The following is an 18369-nucleotide window of genomic DNA, read 5'->3' as shown; positions in this document are numbered from 1 at the left end:
TTTACTGTTGATATTTTTTGCTCAGATTATTTTTACAAGATAGTAACGTCAAGAGAAGTAGACGAAACGACATAGGGAAACACAACTGTGTAATGCATTATCTAAGAATAGCAATCATTATAACTCTTTGTAACACAAAGTTTAGAATTTGTTGGTGTTTTATTCAGCTCTATGTAGTCCTTACACCGTTACATCCGTCCCTACACATTATCTTGAATTGAGCTCGATTTTTTTTGACTACCAATTTTACAGCACACACTCATTTCATCATTCGTACCGCTTATTAATTAACACTAATAGTAAGCTTAGCTAGATCACTTATCATCCAAATAAAGGTATCCACTTGATTCTACCGTATCATATCAATTAATTGTATTGGTCAATTTTGTTTTAGTTTTATTCCATAAGCTTCGAATGCGGGGTGCACTCTATCAATGAAGAGTATGTAATTGCACTTTAATCGTCCGGGTTTCCACGTAAGTCCATGTCTCCTCAGTTCATCACTTAATTTCGTTTCTGAATCTTCCGCTTTTACAAACTACTTAACACAATAGTCCAATCAGTGGCCGCATAAAAAAGTATCAAATTTGCAAGGTACCGAATGCCAATTGAGTAGTATTTGTTCCAAAGTCCTTAAAAACACTTCTCATTCATACAAGCACAAATCAGTCACTGAAGTTCGTTCTGCTGCTCTGCGGCGTTTCCTCCGAAATTAACTACAACTATCCCTAGGTCCGTAAAAGTGTTGATATGGCGACATTGTGACGCTTGAGGACCTCTAGATCCACCTAGCGTGAGTAGTAGCTACAGCAGATCGAAGACCTGGGAACACGTTGCGTTGGCAGTCCGGAGATTCCCCGGATGTAGGTGTAGGAAACGGGCCGACGGAGGATCTTCTTTGGCGGAGGTTTGCTACTGGCATTGGTGTTGGTCGTTGTGGTGGCCGAGGCACTGTTTGAGCTGAACAGCGACGCTTTCGATTCGGCCTTCTGTTTAAGGCTTTTCTGACTGAGGAAGTTCACTGAAGTGCTACTGCAGGAAAGTGACCGCGCCCTTGGTGGAGTCCCGATCGATAGGCTCTCCAGCAGTTTACGAACCGAAGACCGCCTGGTGGCCCTTCCGTGCTTGTCCGAATTATTCACTGAGTCCGAAGAAGTGCCTGAGGTGTCCAACGAGGAGATTTGATCGGCTAGTTTAACGCAAGGACTAGATCTACGCTGCTTTGGTGGTTCCTGCAGACGATCACTGAGTGAGGAACACGAATCTACCGAGGAACTACGAGAGTCTTCTTCGTGAGCACTGATGCTGATTTCGTCGTTGGATTTCAAACTTATCTTCCGGTAGATGTTGTGAAAAAACCCGAACGATTTATCCTTTCCCGGTGAGGCAGACGACAGTGGCGAAACACTTCTGGTCGAAGGCGTTGGAATATCGATGTAGATATTTTCTCTGCTATTATTGTTGTTCAGACCTGCCCCGGTAGTAATCCCAGTGCTCGGGGACAGGTTATTGTTATCCATCTTCTCACAGGTCAACATTCTTCTTGCTTCAATTGTAATCCAAAGCACATCAACACTGTAAACCGTTTATCTCTCTGAACAGTTCAACTATTTGCTTCTGATTGCACTAAAAGTGATCTCTAGTAATATCCGTTAGGAAATGATTGGATTCATAACATCCGTGTTTCTTTTATAGGCATCCACCCAACATCGTGAACAGGGACGTAAATTCCCGAACTGTGCTGGAGATGAATTCCAGCCCGAGCGCCCGATGGATACAAACAGAGATGCTGTGAGAGATTTTCCTCGCAGGACCAAAGGATAACGAGTCGAGAGAGAGTGAGAGATGTTTTTCTCGACAGCATAAATGGAGGGGAATGTTATGTTTTGGTGGATGAACGCGAAAATTTGGGTCAGAGCAGAACTCGGAAGGTGTGATGCTGTGAGAACGTTTGCACCATTAATCGATGTTGAGATGATGTATATTGATGGTACATCATGCAAAAGTCATGCTACCGTTTCCTTACCGTAAATAAATTGACCGTGTCTGTTTATGCCAATACTGTATAGTAATAATCCTCTCCTTGCGAGTCGATATTTTAGGAGAACATAGCGATTTTTTACCAATGTTTTTTTTTATTTTTACAGTCAAATAAAATAACTATAATAAATGGGGTAAGCACTATTGATGGGATTAACCCATATCCGCCCAGCGTCCTAAAAATAGGACAGAAGCCCCGAACGCCCAGCGTCCTATAAATAGGACAGTACTTGTAGTGCAAATATCTTGAAAATAAAGATTTTTACGAGAAAACTGTCTTCTGCAAAGTTGATCACAGGACTGCTGACTTCCACTTGGTAACTATTTTAATTCAGAATGAACTCACCAGGTGGCGCACAGACGCCAACAAATGTTGCATATATAAGCAACATATGAAACAACTTTCCGACGTATAAATATTTGTTTCGTTTATATCTCTGTCCAGCGATGAGATAAAAATTTGGTGTCTTCGACAAAGTTGAACAACTAAATAATATTTATTTGCATAAAACCTTATGAATTCGGAAAACACTCCCAAGATGGCACTAGTGAGCAAAAACTTTATTTGCTTATATCTTAGTCCAATTATGAGATACAAAAATGGTGTCTTCGACAAAGTTGAAAAACTCAATAATATCTATACGCATAAACTTTATAAACTATAAACCTTATAAATTCGGAAAACGCTCCCAAGATGGCGCTAGTGAGCCAAAAATTTATTCGCTTATAAAATGGTGTCTTCGATAAAGTTGATCAACTAAATGAGACCTATTCGCCTAAAACCTTATTACACCCGATTCTGTTTTTGCACGGGGGATGCGTACCGTGCAAAAAAAGTTTTCAGTTCAAAATTTCAAAAACCGTGCAAAAAAAAGTAACACCAGTTCTCGACGTTTCATGCAAAAATAATGTTTTGGCGGAAAAAAATGTATGGAAACTTTTTTTACACGGCCGTGTAAAATAAATCCGTGCAAAAACAGAATCGGGTGTAGTTCAGAAAACACTCAAAAGATGGCGCTAGTGGTCGAACATTTTGATTGTTCATATCTCAGTTCAGTTTTGAGACATTGGTGTCTTCGACAAATGTGTTCAACTGAATGAGATCTATTCACCCGAAAACTTTTTAGTTTGGAAAACATTCACTAGATGGCGCTAGTAAGCAAAGATTTTACTTTGGTAATATCTCAGTCAAGTGACTAGATACAAAGTTTGTATTTTGGACAATTTTCGGATTGTGGGAGCGATGAAAAACTTCTCTGAAGCGATTTTGGTTATTACGCTCAAAGCTGTAAATATACGTTATATTTTAGTTCAGTGTTTGATTAAGGTTAGGAATAATCATGTTTCTTACATTAATTCAGATACAAATTCAGATAATTTTCTTTCCGCAGATCCTACTGTAGATAGTTATACAATTTAGATAATTTAGTTCAAAGCAAAAGGTTACGAAGACTTACGATAATTTGAGCTTATATATGGGAATGTCTTTCATAAATCGCATCAATTGTCTGTATCGAAGCTAACCTGTAGTTTATGAAATAATGAAATTTTAGTCAGCATTTACGGATCGTGCTTTTTATGCGCACTTACCAACTTTTACGCACAATCTATATCATAAAGGCTTCTACTATTTATACGAATTCACCGAAATTCTTATTCAATACACAGATAATTCACAGGCAGTAAATCACATCCAATCGCATATGGCTTGCACGTTTCGATGTTATAGGTATAGTTCTTGCAACCTCAGTTCACCCATATAGGTTTCATATTTGACATTGACATCTGTCTGAGCTTTTGCAGTATCAAGCTGTCGAGGGATTCACCGGACAGTCTATTCTCGCTGATCCGAACAAAAAATGTTGAACAACTAAATGAATCCTATTCGACTAGAACCTTATTAGTTCGGAAAACACTCACAACACTGGTCATTTTTTTATCTCAGTCCAGCGATGAGATTCTAAATTGGTGTCTTCGGGATCTATTCACCCAGAAACATAGTAGTTTGAAAAACTCTCTCAAGGTGGCGCTAGTAGACAAACATTTTATTTGCTTATATCTCAATCCTGTGATTGGATACAAAGTTAATGTCTTTGACAAAGTTGAAGAACTAAATGAGACCTATTCGCCTGGAAACTTATTACTTCGAAAATCACCTAAATGGCACTACCGGGCACCGGGCATTCGCTTATATATCAGTCCACTGAGTAAATCCAAATAAAGCTATGCGCCTAAATCCTTCTTACATCGGAATTGATTCTCATGATGGCGCTAGTCGGCAAATGATTTATTCGCCTATATTGAAGTCCAGTGATGAAAAATTTGGTATCTTTGAAAACGATGATCAACTAAAGGAGATATTTTCGCAAAAAAATAAACTTATTAGCTGGGAATTGCTTTTATGTGCGAAACATCAAGGAAACAACCAATAAGAAATTGGTCTGCCTAGATCAAAACAATGGATACTTACTATCGAGTCGAGCAACAATCGCTTATTTCGGATGCAATGCTCCCCGAGCAAAAGAAAATAACTACTGAATACCAAATTGAGGTATTCCATACCAGATAATTTCCAATACTTACATCCTGAATGAGGTATGAATGAGCCCTGCATAAGAGGTGAAATACCTCAAATAATACCTTCTGGATGTTCTACAAATACCAAGCTGATAATTAAATCAGGTATTGTAATACCTAAATAATACTTGATGGATTTTCATACAAAAGTGAAATATTTCAATACTAGTTCAATATCTCCAGCAGTCCTCAATAGCTGTCGAATACCAAAATGAAGTATTTTTAATTGTTTTAAACATTTTTTTTCAAATACCATTATAATACCAAAATGAGGTATTGATAACTGAATAATACCTAATTGTGGTATGATACCAAAATATGGTATGTATAAGTTATTGGCGAGTTATTCTTTCCTCCTCGGGTCCTTACATTTTTAGATGTACCTTGACACCATTTATTGAAGGCTAAAAGAAGAAAACACATGTTTTTTAGCCATCGAATGAAAAATATGATCTTTTGAAGGGAGTGAAGAATGGAAAAACCGACAAATTGACTTATCCATCCATACACTGAACTCCAAGGGTAAAGGGCGGCTGTCAAATGAGAGTAAAATTGAATAGCCACCAACCTAAGTCCAGGACCAGTTTTATGGCTTAACGTGGAAAAGTAAAAATAATTATTTGCAAAATTACAGGAAAAAATAAATAAGGAACAAAAAAATATAAATGAAAAAAAAGTAATTTTTATAATTTTTATTTTTAATGATAGGGAAAGTGTACCAGTTATGGCCATAGTGGTTCTCTATTTGGCCATATGTGAAATTTCAATAACTTTCACATTTAAAATATTTTTGAATGTTTGACCATCAAGATATATCTTAAATCTAACTAAAAAAAAATAAATTATTATTTGTATCAGCCTTATCATAAATTTTATATTTTATATTTGAGATTTTTGTGTTTCGGTGGATTTTTAGATGATTTAATCGTTTCTAACTGAAAATATAAAACGTGTTGTTACCGAACGGTAACTTGTTAGTTGATTGGTATGGTGTTAGGGTTAAATAATGTAAGATAGTTAACGTTCGATTTAAACAAAGATCGATTGCTGCGGCAATCATGCACACACACAACATACTGGTGGGTGGTCAAGTTTTGAAAGCAAAGTAAAGGTGACATCAATGGGGGTGGATACAGTGAGAATGGCCCGCTATCAAGAGAAGAAAACCGTGAGGTTTAAAAGGGGGTTTCGGCGATATCATATAAAACTCTTGAAACTTTAACACATTCTATTGTTGAAGCCACTACAATTCAAATCCGTTTTCATAGAAAATTGAACTCTTGATCCGTCTTAAAAACGTGAGGATTTAAAAATTTGCTATGCAGTTTTAAAGCGCGCACAATTTTAATTTGAGACTTGCTAGTCCTTTCTATTGGACTTGATAAGTCCAATAGAAAGGACTAGCTCAGGACTTCAAAAACATTCTCAATGAAAAAAACGTTTTCAAAAATTCCCGGGAAACTGACTTGGAAGAAGTGAGAACTTTTATTAAAAAACCAAAAATATGAAAGCCCCTGGCGACGATGAAAATTTTTACATCCTCATCAAGAATCTTCCAGAAAGTAGCTTATTATTCTTGATTATAATATTTAACAAATGGCTTCTGTTGGCATATTTTCCTGACAATTGGAAAAAATGCCAAGGATGTACCAATCCATCACTAAACTTTTTGAAAAGGTCAATTTGAACAGAATTATGGTCCCCTCCAACGATTTTTTTTTTGCCAACGAACAGTTTGGATTCCGACATGGATGTTCGACCACTCATCAACTTTTACGTGTACCAAATTTAATTCGTTTCAACAAATCTGAAGGCATTCTACAGGTCTTACTCTCTAGATATAGAAAAACTATTCGATAGTGTTTGGCATGAAGGTTTGATTGTAAAATTTAAAAAAAACTTAAATCTACCAATATTACATTGTTAGAATAATCCACAGTTATCTGACAAATCGTACACTTCAGGTTATTTATGAGAAATCCAAGTCTTAAAGCCTTCCTGTAAGAGCTGGTGTTCCACAACACAGCATTTTGGGACCAATATTATACAATATTTTCACATCTGACTTACCAGAATTACCTCAGGGATGTCAAAAATCCTTGTTTGCGGATGACACAGGCCTCTCTACCAAAGGACGAAACTTGCGTGTCATATGTAGAAGATTGCAAAAGATATATTTTCTTCATACTGGCAAAAATGAAACCTTCAAGTAGACATGTTGTCACGATGAGAGGGGTTCCAATAAATTGGTCAGATGAAGTTAAGTATCTAGGGCTCATGCTAGATGAAAAATTAATTTTCAAAAATCACATTGAGGGCATAACAGCCAAATGTAACAAATATGTAAAATATCTCTATCCCTTTATTAATAGAAAATCAAAACTTTGTCTGTCCAACGAACATGCTTTTGAAGTTCAAACAAATCTTCAGGCCAGCCATGTTGTATGCTGTACCAATATGGACTAGCTGTTGTAATACCAGAAAGAAAGCTCTGCAGAGGATACAAATTAAAATTTTGAAAATGATGCTGAGGCTTCCTCCCTGGTATAGTACCAATGAGTTACATAGAATATCCAATGTTGAAACCATGGAACAAATGTCAAATTAATTAATAATTTTAGACAAAAAATCGTTGCAATCTTCTATTGCCACGATCAATGCGTTATATATGTACGTTATGTCAAGTTAAGTAAATAAAAAACGTTTTTTTCTTTTTTCTTATAAGCAGTTGAAATCAACTCACTTGTAAAAATTCTGAATTGCTACACAGCAAATGCAATGTAATATGTTGTTAACAAAATGTTAGTGAAAGTTTTATGTTGTGAAACCAAATTAGGATGCTAGTGTTGTCTAATAACATAGAACACCTAGATATAAGAAATGAATGTAATGGTTGGAATAATAATAATAAAGAATTTGAAAAAAAAGACAGCTCCACGGACTACGGTTTTCCTCCACAGGATGAAAATTGAAAATGCTTCTCAAACCGTATCCCATGTGCTGATGACTGATAAGCTACCGTCCCGCCTTAATTTATCATTATGTTCGTGTTGTGCTTCGTTCCCATAATCATCCGTGTTCAGTTGCAGCAGTTTTTCATACTGAAGAACCGCTGATTACAATTTCGTACTGACCAACAAGTACACTTTCTTGAATAACCGGTCCTAGTCCATTTGATTACAGTGCGAAACAATGTCAAGGTACGCATGTTATTTGCTTCAACCGTAGAATAACATCCTTTAGGGTCGATGTACCAATACTTGATCGGCTAAGAACAAATATAAACTATTTATTTCGATATATTTTTGGACAAAATAAAATATGAATTTATAGTACTTCGATAAATAGCTACAAACCGTCATTGCACAACATACTGTGCAATGATTTATAGTAAACCGGTCGTAAATATTCACTAGTACGATTATACAGGACTGTCTACTAAAAGAACACCTACCCTACCTACCTACTGATTTCTGAAACACGATAAGCGAGAAAACCGTTTTCTTCAGAACCACGCATCGTGCCAACGTAATTATGCAACAACGCTAAGAACATCTGTCGAACTGCATTCTTGGCGATCCGCACCAACTCGGTTAATGTAATCATCAGAGAAGCGCAATTCCCTGCTGACATCAAACACCTCGCCGTACATAGCAGAAAGGGGCATGTTTCGAAGTTGCGTAAATGTGGCTCTTGATTGATAACTCAACGTTTTTCTTCTGTCCACTGTGGGCCAGAAATAGAAATTTTGCGAGCGCTTCCATAGGAAACAATCATCAATCAATAATATGAGCAATTCTCGCTGAAACCAGTGACCCAAGGCTGGCCAAAAGTAAAAAAAATGAAGTTTGCAAATTCCTTCTCGCATCTCTTCAGTATGGAATAACAATCCCCCAAAGCTTCAGATCGATCGGTGTATATTTAGATTTTTCACAGCATGTGACCTGGAGAGATGTCAGCTGAAATTACCCCTTTTGAATTTTTCAAATTTCGTGAAGTTTGTTCTATAGAAAATGCAGTTCCTTTACTAAATCTTGACCAAATCTTTCTCAACCGGTCTCATTCGAAAGAGTATACCTTAGGCTTTGTTTTGAAGATATTTCGAACCATATTTGACATGTTTATCATTTGAGAATGTCAAGAAATGTATAACATAGAGCTTCTCCAAAAATAAGGCATTTTTTCGAAGGCAGTGAAAGCTATCTTGGAAACGCTCTAAAATGATCATTTACCCCTCAATGTGTGGCAAATATTCCATAGACGGATTTCACGCCAACCCGACAAAGGGATTGGCAGTACCCCTTCAGAATTCAATGAAACTTTCTGGGTGTGAGGACTATGTAAAACTAAGATACTTTACATACTTTGTTTTTTTTTTCAAAATCGATCTAGACTAACATTTGGAAAGGGTCAAAGTTTTTTTTATAACTTTTTTTATAAACCCGTATAACTCGAAAACGATAAGACCTACAAAAAAGTGTTGTATGGGGGACAGTCGTGAAATTTCCTGACGTTTTAGAAAAAAATTAAAAAAATAAAAACACATTTTGTACACTGAAAAAATAAATACAGTACTGACCCGATTTTGTCAGCCCCCGATTTTGTCTACCCCCGATTTTGTCAGCTTTTTGACCCGATTTTGTCAGCCTATTTTAAATTTGTCAAAAAATTGTTATCGTCATGTTTTATCACGTTTACATTAAAATTGATGACGATGTTTGATGTCATACACGCATGGGCGTAGCCGGAGGAGGCAATGGCAATGCCTTTTATTAAGTGTTAAAAATCGATATTACCAATATAAGGGAGGGGGGAGCCCCTGATAAAAAAAAACTGGCTACGCTCATGTTCATCGCCCTCTTAAAAGTCCATGTAACCATGTAACATGTTAAAATTTGAAAACACGAACAAAATAAAATGACCCGATTTTGTCAGGTACCCCATTTTGTCAGCCTAAAATTCATCAAGGGGCTGACAAAATCGGGTCCTTACTGTATTCAAAACTTTAAAGTCGATTTAAAAAAACGGCCATTTCAAATTTTGATCATCCTTAAGCAAAAAGTTTCGTAATTAAATTTACTAAAAGACGTCCATACATTGCAAATTGGGCATATTTTGGGGAAAAAAAGTTTTTCTAACTTCAAATTTTTTAAGTCCCAAACTGAAATTTATTTTTTCAAAGATTTGGTTTTAAACCGTCATATATGATTGTGTTTTCAAGTGATAAATGAGTTTGAATCAGAAAATAGATTGTATTTTTTATTGAGAATAGTTAAAAAACGGAATTATACCGTGGTTATGTTTTTAAAATGCAGGCAATCAATGGACTTCGCCTCTGCCTATGAGAAAATCAACTCCGTCTAACAATCCGACGGGTTTTTATGGTTTGAAAGGTATCACAACAGTATTGCAAACATTGAAATGTAACAACCTTATCCATATCTCTTCTAGAAAAAGTTTTGTGAAAAAAAACTGCTTTAAACGCCAGATGAATAAGAAATAATGAATATGTTTGTATTCTTATCTACCTAAAAAAAAAGTTGATAAGCTCATAACTCATGATTTTATTTGCAAATAACAGTCTGCTTTTCTACGAAACAAAAAAGACTCCTTAAAACAAGGTTAAATACTGGTGATTAGCGAATTTTCTGAAAATTATAACGCTGCTCAAGGATATCATTGGAATAATTCCCAAGCAACGATACACCAATTCTAGATTTACCATAAAAAAATAATAACACTGCGGAACACGTTTTTGTCTCCAGCACCAAAATACCGCTATTCACTTAATAAAGGGTTGCTGAATCCATTGCCGTTTTCGGAAATATCATAGCACGTCTAAGTTTTGAGATATTGACTGTTGAAAATGCAAAAAATGACCATTTCAGCCAACTTGCATGCAAGTTTGCCAGCTTGTAAGGTAATATATTGGCTTAATTTGCCACAGAATTCAAACTTTATGTGTATAACAATACTTATCATCAAAGATTGTATTACTTTCGATACGGAAAAGTTATTTTTGATGGTTTAGAGAATTGTTGTATTTTGCCATATAGAAGAAACGAAATATTTTGTATGGAGACTGCAAGCATGTTAAAAAAATCAGTTTAATCGAAATTTAATCGCGCAATTTTAATCAAATTATGTCTGAAATGAAAATTCAAGTTCTATTTTGCATGTTCGATGGATTAGATTACAAAAAAGTATGATAAATTGTACTTTAAATTTCATGTAAACATTAATGAAACCAGTGTTTTATACAACTTTGACGACCTGTAGCAAAAAATTGAGACGTGCTGGAACATTTCTGAGAATGGCACCAGATTCAGCAACCCCAAATCTACTAGAGACACATAATTTGATCATTGAGACACGCAAAAATGTCATTTTTGTTACGCTGTGTAATAAATTGGAAAATGTTAGTTTTATTATAATATCAGACCCATGACACAGTAGCAGTTCAGCTATTTATTTCAAAATTAATAAATTTTGTTAAACAAATCAAAAGTTATTTTTAAGTCAAATGGAGCTGCAGCTATTTATAAAAATTTAAAAAAATTGTTAGCTTATGTAATTCCAAGAAAATACATGGATTGGAAGCAGAGTGGCACTTTTTTGCCACATCCCACGGCAAAGGCCCCTGTGACGCTATTGGTGGCACTCTCAAGCGAATGGCAAAAAGAGCAAGTCTTGCAAAAGACTATGGAAAAAACAATCGCAACTCCGCGAGAACTATTCGACTGGGCAGTGAAACAAACTGATACATGTATCACCAAATTAAATTTCTGTTATATATCTAATGAACAATATGTTAAAATGTCAGAGGAGTTGGTGGAATTGTTTGAAAAGGTTAAAACTGTCCCTGGTACCCAAAAATATCATTGCTTTATGCCTAATAGTGATACAGAAATTGCAGCCAAACGGTATACCAATTCAGAGGATGAACCAAAAATATTCAATTTATTCAGTAAAGCCCAAAAATAATGTAAATATTCATGATATATAGCAATAATAAAAATAAAAACAAACCACGACTTTTTTCCATAAGCATAATATTAACCCTTTCCAGACACCTGTTAAGATTGGCTTTGACCAAATAAGAAATGAAATATTATTGTGATATCTTTCCAACCATAAAAAAACCCATCGGATTGTTAGACGGAGTTGATTTTCTCATAAGCGGTATGATGCGAAATCAATGGTATTTATTAAAAAAAAACTCTGTATAGTTCCGTTTTATTTCTTTTAACTACTCCCAATAAAACAAATATAATCTACAGTTAACTCTCCCTTACTCGATATTCCGTATCTCGATATCGAGTTAGAGAACCATAGTAAAAGTTTGTTTTCATGGCTAACTCGATGGTCCCTTGGAACGAAGTTGCACTGGATCTGTGTTCTGTATCTCGATACCTCCTTAACTCTATGGTCCCTTCAATATCGAGTAAGGGAGAGATGACTGTATTTTGTGATTGAAACTCATTTATCACTTGAAAATATGATCATACTTGTCTATTTAAAGCGAAATGAAAATAAAATAAAAAAATCATTTTGGACTTAAAAAATTCGATGTTAGAAATATTTTTTTCTCAAAAATATGCCCAATTTGCAATGTATGGACGACTTTTAGTACCGTAATCCGGGGTAACATTGATCATTTTTTTAAGTTTTTCTTAAATTTTTCATTTCACAATACAAATGTTACAAGTTTCATATTTTTAAAACAAGTACTGGCACCCACCACTCCTAACTTCTTCTTCTTTCTGGCGTTACGTCCCCACTGGGACAGAGCCTGCTTCTCAGCTTAGTGTTCTAATGAGCACTTCCACAGTTATTAACTGAGAGCTTACTATGCCAACGACCATTTTTGCATGTGTATATCGTGTGGCAGATACGAAGATACTCTATGCCCTGGGAAGTCGAGAAAATTTCCAACCCGAAAAGATCCTCGACCGGTGGGATTCGAACCCACGACCCTCAGCTTGGTCTTGATGAATAGCTGCGCGTTTACCGCTACGGCTATCTGGGCCCCACCACTCCTAACTATGTACTTTATTTTGTTTTTCGAAAGATTTAAACATGTTTAAATAAATGTTTTAAGTGATTTTTTGATTCAGCTGATATGGGGTAACATTGATCACCCAAGTAAACAACTTTCGCTAATATTGGAAATGTCGTTACTTACTAAAATCAGGGCCCCTGAAGCCGAATATGAAGACCAAACTCTTACAAGTCATTTACTTTTTGAGTTATTTCAAAATTAAAAACACCTTGAACCGCGGAATACGCCTAAAAGTAGGCAATTTCTTCAGGAAATTCTACATTCGTAATAGTAATTAGTTAATGGTGCCTAATTGAATAAACTTATGAAAGATTTGACAACGGAATCGTTTTCGGCGATGCCATTTTTAGTAAGAATCGCATTTTCCTTGATCACATCGTTTGCAGAATTCATGTGAGACATGAATTTTCGGTAGTGTCAGTGAAAATGATAGAAATCATTGTTTCAAAAAGTTGACAAATTTGCGCATGAACTAAACGCAATTTTGGCAAAAACCTTAATTATCATTAGCTTATGAATATACGAAAGAGAGGCACCATTCATGGTTCGAAAATGTTTCATCAATAAATCTTTATTTGAACGTTTAACAAGATGAGTCATCCCGATCAATGTTACCCCGCTGAACAATGTTACCCCAGATTACGGTAAATTTAATTATGAAACTTTTTGCTTAAGGGTGATCAAAATCTAAAGTGGCCGTTATTTTAAATCCACTTTAAAGTTTTGATTCATTTATTTTTCAGTGTAGAAAATGTTTTTTATTTTTTCAATATTTTTTTCTAAAACTTCAGGAAATTTCACGACAGTCCCCCATACAACACTTTTTTGTAGGTCTTACCAATGTTTAATAATACGGGTTTATAAAAAAGTTAAAAAAAAACTTTGACCCTTTCCAAATGTTAGTCTAAATCGATTTTGAAAAAAAAAACAAAATATGCAAAGCATCTTAGTTTCACATACTTTTGACATCCAGAAAGTTTCATTGAATTCTGAAGGGGTACTGCCAATCGCGTGTCGAGTTGGCGTGAAATCCGTCATTAGCAATACGACTTCAAATCGGTCAAACCAATTCTACCAATTCTGAAACGTGCTTCGGTGAATTTTAAAAACTACATACATATTGCAAATATCTGTCAAACAATAATGCTTCAAAAATTTAGAAAATTTATATTCAACATGCATTTATCGCGTTCAATATAATGTATGGTACCAATTTCATGTATAATACTAAACGCGAGTTTCAACGATATTGTCATTTTCTTTACATTTTTTGGGGGCCCGGGGGTCCTGGTACCCCTTATTAACGTTAATGCGATGCTCATGTTAAAAATAAAAGATGTAGAATAACAATGTTATGTTGTCTCCATTCTGTGCAATAGCGAAAAGCTTAAAATAAGAATTAAGTGCTCTTGAAGATATTAATAGGGGCACAAGCCGACTATTGTTACGGTCATCTTTGGATTCCGGTATGTTTCGCCAAAAAAAAAAAAAATTGAACAAAATCGAAAAGTCAACTATTTCGTGGAATGGTACCTTCTGGCAAATGGTCTTCTGGTAAACGGGACATTCTGGCAAAGATTTGATCGATTAGTTCTGTTAGAGTAAGTGAAAAGTGCCGCGATCGGTTAGTTCTTTTTGATCCTTCGACCTTGACGCTTACTCCTGGGCAGTGCGTCTAGAAAGCCTGAGCAGTCGTCAGATTTTTTTTTCTTTTCGGGTCGTGCGCTAGTTTTTTTTTTCTGAGTGCTTTTATATAGCCAAGCAAACGAGTGAAGCTGAGAGTGGATTGTGGCTGCTCAGTCAAGGATAACGGATCAATTGGTGAGCTCGTTTCATGCTACTATTTCTAATCTATAAAATATGTATGACTGCACATTTAATCGTTACAATGGTGGGACGTAAATATGAATATTCAACAAACTATGAATGGTTCGTCACTGTGAGTGTTCACACAAACTCTGATTCATGAATTATTTATGTTTAATTTTTTTTATTTTCAGAACACCCCTTTTACCTTTATTTTTGTAATAAAAAAAAACTTTGATTGGTTCGACACTACAAGTGTAGACTTGCGAAAGGTTCACTTTATTCAACAAACTTTGGATGGTTCGCCACTGTAAGTGTCGGCATGAGAATAAGAGTGTTCTATGATGTTCCAGCCAATCGAGTTGTTTCTTTTCAAATATGTAAGTAAAATATAATAACACATGCTTTCGTCCTGACAGCTGTAGGAATGTTGTGTTTAGATATTTGTTCAACAAACTTTGAATGGTTCGTCACCTCAAGTGTCGGCAAAATTTTCCTCTACATAGAAATTTTTCATATCAAATTTAAATATTATATTTACATGTAATAGACAGTTTCACAAAAATCAAAATGTCTGGGATTCAACCAGTCACCCCCTAGTCCTAGTTGCAATACTAAAACAAACTACCAGACAAATTTTCATCCAATATGGAGAAGATTTGGAGGTGCCTCAAGTCGAATTTGTGTTTATTGGCTATTTTTCACATTCAAAAAATTCTTACGAGAATTCGGAAAAATGAAAAACAAAATAAATACCACTAGTTGAACGTATTATTAGTACTTTACAACTTTTGAGAACACTGTATGCCCATTAGAGATGGTTTTGACCTCATTAAATTGATTTCTGTTCATTAAAGTACCTGTAAAACATACATTTCTCTACAGTTTTTGTTCTACGAGATTCTTAACCTCATGCCTAATCATAAAATTTCAACCGTAGTATCATTCCTTTGTCATTTCTAAACATTATTGTAGTACATCATTTTTGTATCCGAATTACAGATAAATTGTATAAAATCATCGGAAATACGATATTCCTCATTCCCCTGCATTTAGAGCTGCTGCCATATGGCGCAATTCCTGACATGTTACAAAATTGAACATAGTAGCTTTGCTTTTTCAATGATGGATGATGATTGAAGAAAACAGCTGTCAAATGTCATCTACGCAGTCGTAATTCAAACAACATTCGCATTTGATGCCAAGCAATTACATATGTGATATAGCCTCGAGGTCAAGCTTCTCGACTACTTTAATGAACAGAATTCAATTTAATGAGGTCAAAACCATCTCTAATGGGCATACAGTGTTCTCAAAAGTTGTAAAGTACTAATAATACGTTCAACTAGTGGTATTTATTTTGATTTTCGTTTTTCCAAATTCTCGTAAGAATTTTTTGAATGTAAAAAATAGCCAATAAACACAAATTCGACTTGAGGCACCTCCAAATCTTCTCCAAATTGGATGAAAATTTGTCTGGTAGTTTGTTTTAGTATTGCAACTAGGACTAGGGGGTGACTGGTTGAATCCGAGACATTTTGATTTTTGTGAAACTGTCTAACATATAAGCATATACATATCTCACAAATCATTATTTATCATGGTCTAATCGCTTATCAAAGTGAATCCTGTGACCCAACCATCCTTCCCATTAATAAACATCCCTCCCAGTAACCTTTGTGGAGATGCAGAGGCAAACACGGTCTCCAAATAGCAAAGGTTACACACTAACATTTCTTCCCCCAATCCCATCTGACTGCAAGGACGTGGCCGGCGCCGTTATTGACCCTGTATAAATAGAGGCACTGAATTATGCACATTGAAGAAGATTATGGCCAATCCCAGCCGAACTTCTAGTTGATTCTTTGTGCATTTTCACTGACTTCGGTCAATCACGGAATAGCAACCATTGATATGTGTAGTCAGTCTAAGCTAAGCTAAACTAGCTAAGCAAATCTCGAGTTTTAGTGAACCGATGAAACTGATAATGTATTGGGTTGTGCACTACATATATACCGTTTTGATTCATATTACGGACAGCTTCAAATTCCGGACACTCTCGTTTGTATGGGAAACATTTCACACGAAATGTTTCAATTTTCGCCGTCCAAAAGTTCTCATTTTCGAGGCTCGTTTTATTAGGTTTTTTTCCATAAATATCATTGCAAATTTATAATGCCCAACTACCTTAGACGTCTCTTAAGTGGTTGAACGATTTCAATTGATGATTTGACTGTTCCATTAATGATTATCATGAGCTGTCCGTAATTCGAATCAAAGCGTCCGGAATATGAGGCAAAAGTTAGGGAGCGTCCGGAATAAGAATCATGAAAAGGCCACACGTTTTGATTTATTTAAAATTATTCAAGTTGCGGACGCGTATTCTTTACCCACCATCCGAAAGTTAAGGGCTTCCGACGCTCGATAACGCTAAAAAATCATACAGAATGATTTATTTTGTATGGTCCAAGCTGAGTTTTACTTCACTGAAGCCTTAAGTGTCCGTAATATGAATCAAAACGGTAGAATCATAGTGATACATTTTCGCATCGATATATGAAGTGGTTCTTGGGATTTGCTTCTTGGAATGGATAGGGTGATTATGATGACGTCCCGTGCGGCCTTGAAGAGATTCTTAGCTCTATGATAGATCATCTCGAGACCAACGCACAGTGAGAAAATCGGGCTCCAAAACGCGACTAAATGCAATATCTCAGCTGGGTAATGGTTTCAGGAAATGATTTTGACCATTCTAGATCGGAAAAAGGCTGCTGAATCGATTGGTGGCGGTCACATTGACCGGAGACTTCGCCCTGGCCACCTAGAGCCCTGGAACCATCCTGAGTTCCTTACGGCAATTAAAATTATTGGAACTGATATAAACTGTCATGATTTCGTTTTGCTGCGGAACAGCACAGGACAATATTCTTGCATGGCAGATTAAGTAATCTGAATTACTGACCATTATGGCCATTTCATGGTTCCGGAACTAACCCGGAACATCCGTTAAATTGGCAATATTGAAAAAAAAATGTTCTGATGATTCCTTTGCCTCTTGTTGATAAGAAAGAAGTACTCTTACAATTCGTATTTAGTAATCTGAATGTTTGACCATTACGGCCAATTTACGGTTCCGGAACTAACCCGGAACATCCGTAAAATTGTAAATATTGAAAAGAAAACAAATGTTCTGAGAGTTCCTTTAAGTCTTGTTGATAAGAGAGAAGTATTCTTACAATTCGTATTTAGTAATCTGAATGTTTGACCATTACGGCCATTTTATGGTTCCGGAACTAACCCGGAACATCCGTAAAATTGTAAATATTAAAAAAAATATATTCTGATAGTTCCTTTGTCTCTTGTTGGTTAGAAAGAAGTATTACAATTTGTATTTAGTAATCTGAATGTTTGACCATTACGGTTATTTTATGGTTTCGGAACTAACGCGGAACATCCGTAAAACTGGAAATATTGAAAAAAAAAATGTTCTGATAGTTTCTTTGTCTCTTGTTTGTTAGAAAGAAGTATTCTTACAATTCGTATTTAGTAATCTAAATGAATGACCATTACGGCCATTTTATGGTTCCGGAACTAACCCGGAACATCCGTAAAATTGGAAATATTGAAATGTTCTGATAGTTCCTTTAAGTCTTGTTGATTAGAGAGAAGTATTCTTACAAGTCGGATTTAGTAATCTGATTGTTTGACCATTATGGCCATTTTATGGTTCCGGAACAAACCCGGAACATCCGTAAAATTGGAAATATTTAAAAAAAATATGTTCTGATAATTCCTTTGTCTCTTGTTGGTTAGAAAGAAGTATTACAATTTGTATTTAGTAATCTGAATGTTTGACCTTTACGGTTATTTTATGGTTCCGGAAC

At 35.6% G+C, this 18369-nt stretch overlaps 1 protein-coding gene across 1 annotated transcript; it reads right to left on the bottom strand.

Moving 5' to 3' along the window:
- Positions 1 to 435: 435 nt before the first annotated feature.
- On the bottom strand, positions 436 to 1693 carry LOC110675827. Its single transcript, XM_021841703.1, has one exon. The coding sequence runs from the start codon at positions 1536 to 1538 to the stop codon at positions 789 to 791; it is 750 nt and encodes a 249-aa protein (XP_021697395.1). The 5' UTR covers positions 1539 to 1693; the 3' UTR covers positions 436 to 788.
- Positions 1694 to 18369: the final 16676 nt, after the last annotated feature.

The sequence above is a fragment of the Aedes aegypti genome, chromosome 2 (genome assembly GCF_002204515.2).
Source record: "Aedes aegypti strain LVP_AGWG chromosome 2, AaegL5.0 Primary Assembly, whole genome shotgun sequence".
NCBI classification, from domain to species: Eukaryota; Metazoa; Arthropoda; class Insecta; order Diptera; family Culicidae; genus Aedes; species Aedes aegypti.
Note: the sequence above shows the minus strand (reverse complement) of the source record. Positions and strands in the feature narration are given on the sequence as shown.

Coding starts and splice junctions, on each gene's coding strand:
- LOC110675827 (XM_021841703.1), bottom strand. CDS start 1,538: ATGTTGACCTGTGAGAAGATGGATAACAATAACCTGTCCCCGAGCACT.